This window comes from Perca flavescens, chromosome 19 (genome assembly GCF_004354835.1).
Source record: "Perca flavescens isolate YP-PL-M2 chromosome 19, PFLA_1.0, whole genome shotgun sequence".
Taxonomy (NCBI): domain Eukaryota; kingdom Metazoa; phylum Chordata; class Actinopteri; order Perciformes; family Percidae; genus Perca; species Perca flavescens.
Window position 1 is genome coordinate 5,921,231 of NC_041349.1, and position 2,500 is coordinate 5,923,730.

General features: G+C 43.2%; 1 protein-coding gene across 1 annotated transcript in view; it reads right to left on the bottom strand.

The window, feature by feature from the left end:
* LOC114545286 (F-box only protein 41) overlaps positions 1-1,883 on the bottom strand; it is a 32,133-nt gene extending 30,250 nt beyond the window's left edge. Inside the window, exons 1-2 of the mRNA XM_028563582.1 lie at positions 1,584-1,883; positions 1-63 (exon numbers count right to left, since the gene is read on the bottom strand). The exon at positions 1-63 is cut by the window's left edge and continues 120 nt beyond it. Of these exons, the coding sequence (XP_028419383.1) occupies positions 1-54 (54 nt within the window). The 5' untranslated portion in view covers positions 55-63; positions 1,584-1,883. The remainder of the gene's footprint in view (positions 64-1,583) is intronic.
* Positions 1,884-2,500: the final 617 nt, after the last annotated feature.

The following is a 2,500-nucleotide window of genomic DNA, read 5'->3' on the forward strand; positions in this document are numbered from 1 at the left end:
GGAGGAAGAGGAGGAAGAGGAGGAGGGAGAGTAGGAGGGAGAGGAGGAAGACATGCTGCAGACCTGACAGAGAGAGAGAGACCAACTGGAGAATAAGATCAGAGCTGCAGGGTTTCATTAATTTCATCTTAAACTATTTTAATAACATTTTTGGCTCTTTTTTCACCACGTTTTCTTATGTTTTCAGTGCTTGTTTTTTTGCGCCTTTTCCGACGCTATTTTGACGTTTTTTTTGTGACGTTTAATGGCACTTTTTCAACGTTTTTGTCGGGGGGTTGTGTGTGTGTGTGTGTGTGTGTGTGTGTGTGTGTGTGTGTGTGTGTGCGTATGCCTTCCTCCGGGAAAACTATATAATTGTTAACGATTTCAAAAGATCCACGAGATAGACGGGAGGTTAAACAAGGTTAACATAGTGAGAGAGAGACAGAGAGAGAGACAGACAGAGAGAGAGAGACAGACAGAGAGAGTCCACACCCAGACATTTCTTTCTTCCTGCTCATCCAACCATATTTAAAATTCCTCTACACGGGGTTAACACACACATACACACACACACACACACACACACACACACACTGCATCATCAGCAAGTGTGTGTGTGTGTGTGTGTGTGTGATCATATTTATATCGCAGCCATTGGAGTGGAAGATGCATGCTTCACTTAGCGATTAGCCTCACACACACACACACACACACACACACACACACACACACACACACACACACTAATGCCACACCCAACAGGCTTGTGTGTGTGTGTGTGTGTTTGTGTGATATTCAAGCATGAATCCACACGATTTAGCTTCTCCATCACGTGCAACAATGACTCGTATAAACACACATTTTGTCGTTTGTAAATCTACAGATTTTCATCTTATTAAATCTCTATCTGCACTAAATCAATTATGCATCACACACTCACACACACACACACACACACACACTGACCCAGTTTTTACTCTTGTTCATTCATTCATGTAGGCTATTCCTTCTTGCTCAGCGCTGCAACTAACGATTTTTATTATTTCAAAGTGATTAATCGATTATCTAAATAGTCGGTGGGGGGGATTAATTCAACAGTTGACAACTAACCGGCCGAGTCACGGTTTGCAGCTGTAAATGTTAGGTTCAGGATAAAGTTGTTTACATTTGGTCACGTGATGTCGACCAGACCAATCAGAACACACATTAGAAATATTAGACATTTTTTTAGGGAGATATTTGGATATTTCCTGCCTGTGTTTAGTGTTTATAAAAATAAATATTATTTTGTGATTTTTTTTTTTTTTTTTTTAAATGTAATGACACACATTAAACAGACGTAATGAAGGAAGTCAGTGTCCCATGGCCATGGACTACATGTATGTATGTAACACGGGCGTATTTGCGTGTAGAAAGGGTAAAAGATGGCTCATTTTCTGGGAGAATTTCGTGCTTTTGAGCAAAATAAAACCGTCGTAGTGAGCGGAGACGTTTGATTTTTTAGCTCGAGCCAAATCCAGCACGTGCTGCCGTAGTTGTATTAGCGAGCCCGTTGGGTAGTAAACACGTTAACACCTTTAAAATAACTTTTAACTCCTTACCTTAATCTGTCGCTTGTGGCTGTGGGTCTCTCCGCTTCAGGCTACGGAGCCCTCCGCTGCCATGGTTACAACGTTTTTACCGCCGAGGTGATTCCGTGCTCGTGCAGGTAGCAGCAGCGGGCGGATCGATCGGGAACGTTCGGCGAATCGATCGGGAACGTTCGGGTTCGGAGAACGGGAGCAAAAAAAAAAAAAAACAACCGCCGCTCCTCGCGCTCGCTCTGCCTGCCTCTCTGCTCTGCCCTGCAGCAGCCGCGTGCTGCCCCGTGACGTAAAAGCCGCGTGACGTGTCAGGCCTGATGTGGAGATGATGGCGGAGCAGAGCATAGATATATAAATACATAGATATACTGTGTGTCTATGTATGGAATGCCGTTTGAGTCAATATTAAATACATGAATGAATACAGGAAAGAGTAAATAAATATGCCTTTGAAACATCATAAAATCAAATAAATGAGGTAATAAATACCTCAGCTGCATGGGGGGGGACGTACACACACACACAGACACACACACACAGACACACACACACACAAACAGAGATACACACACAGACTCACACACACACACACACAAACAGAGATACACACACAGAGATACATACACACACACAAACACACACAGACACACGCACACACACAGACCAACACACACATAGACACACACACACACAAACAGAGATACACACACACAAACGCACATGCACATATACACAAACACACACACATAGACACACACACACAGACAGACACAGACACACGCACATATACACAGACACACACACAGACACACAAACACACACACATAGACACACACACAGATACACACACACAAACAGAGATACACACACAAACAGAGATACATACACACACACACAGAAACACACAGACACACTCACATATACACAGACACACA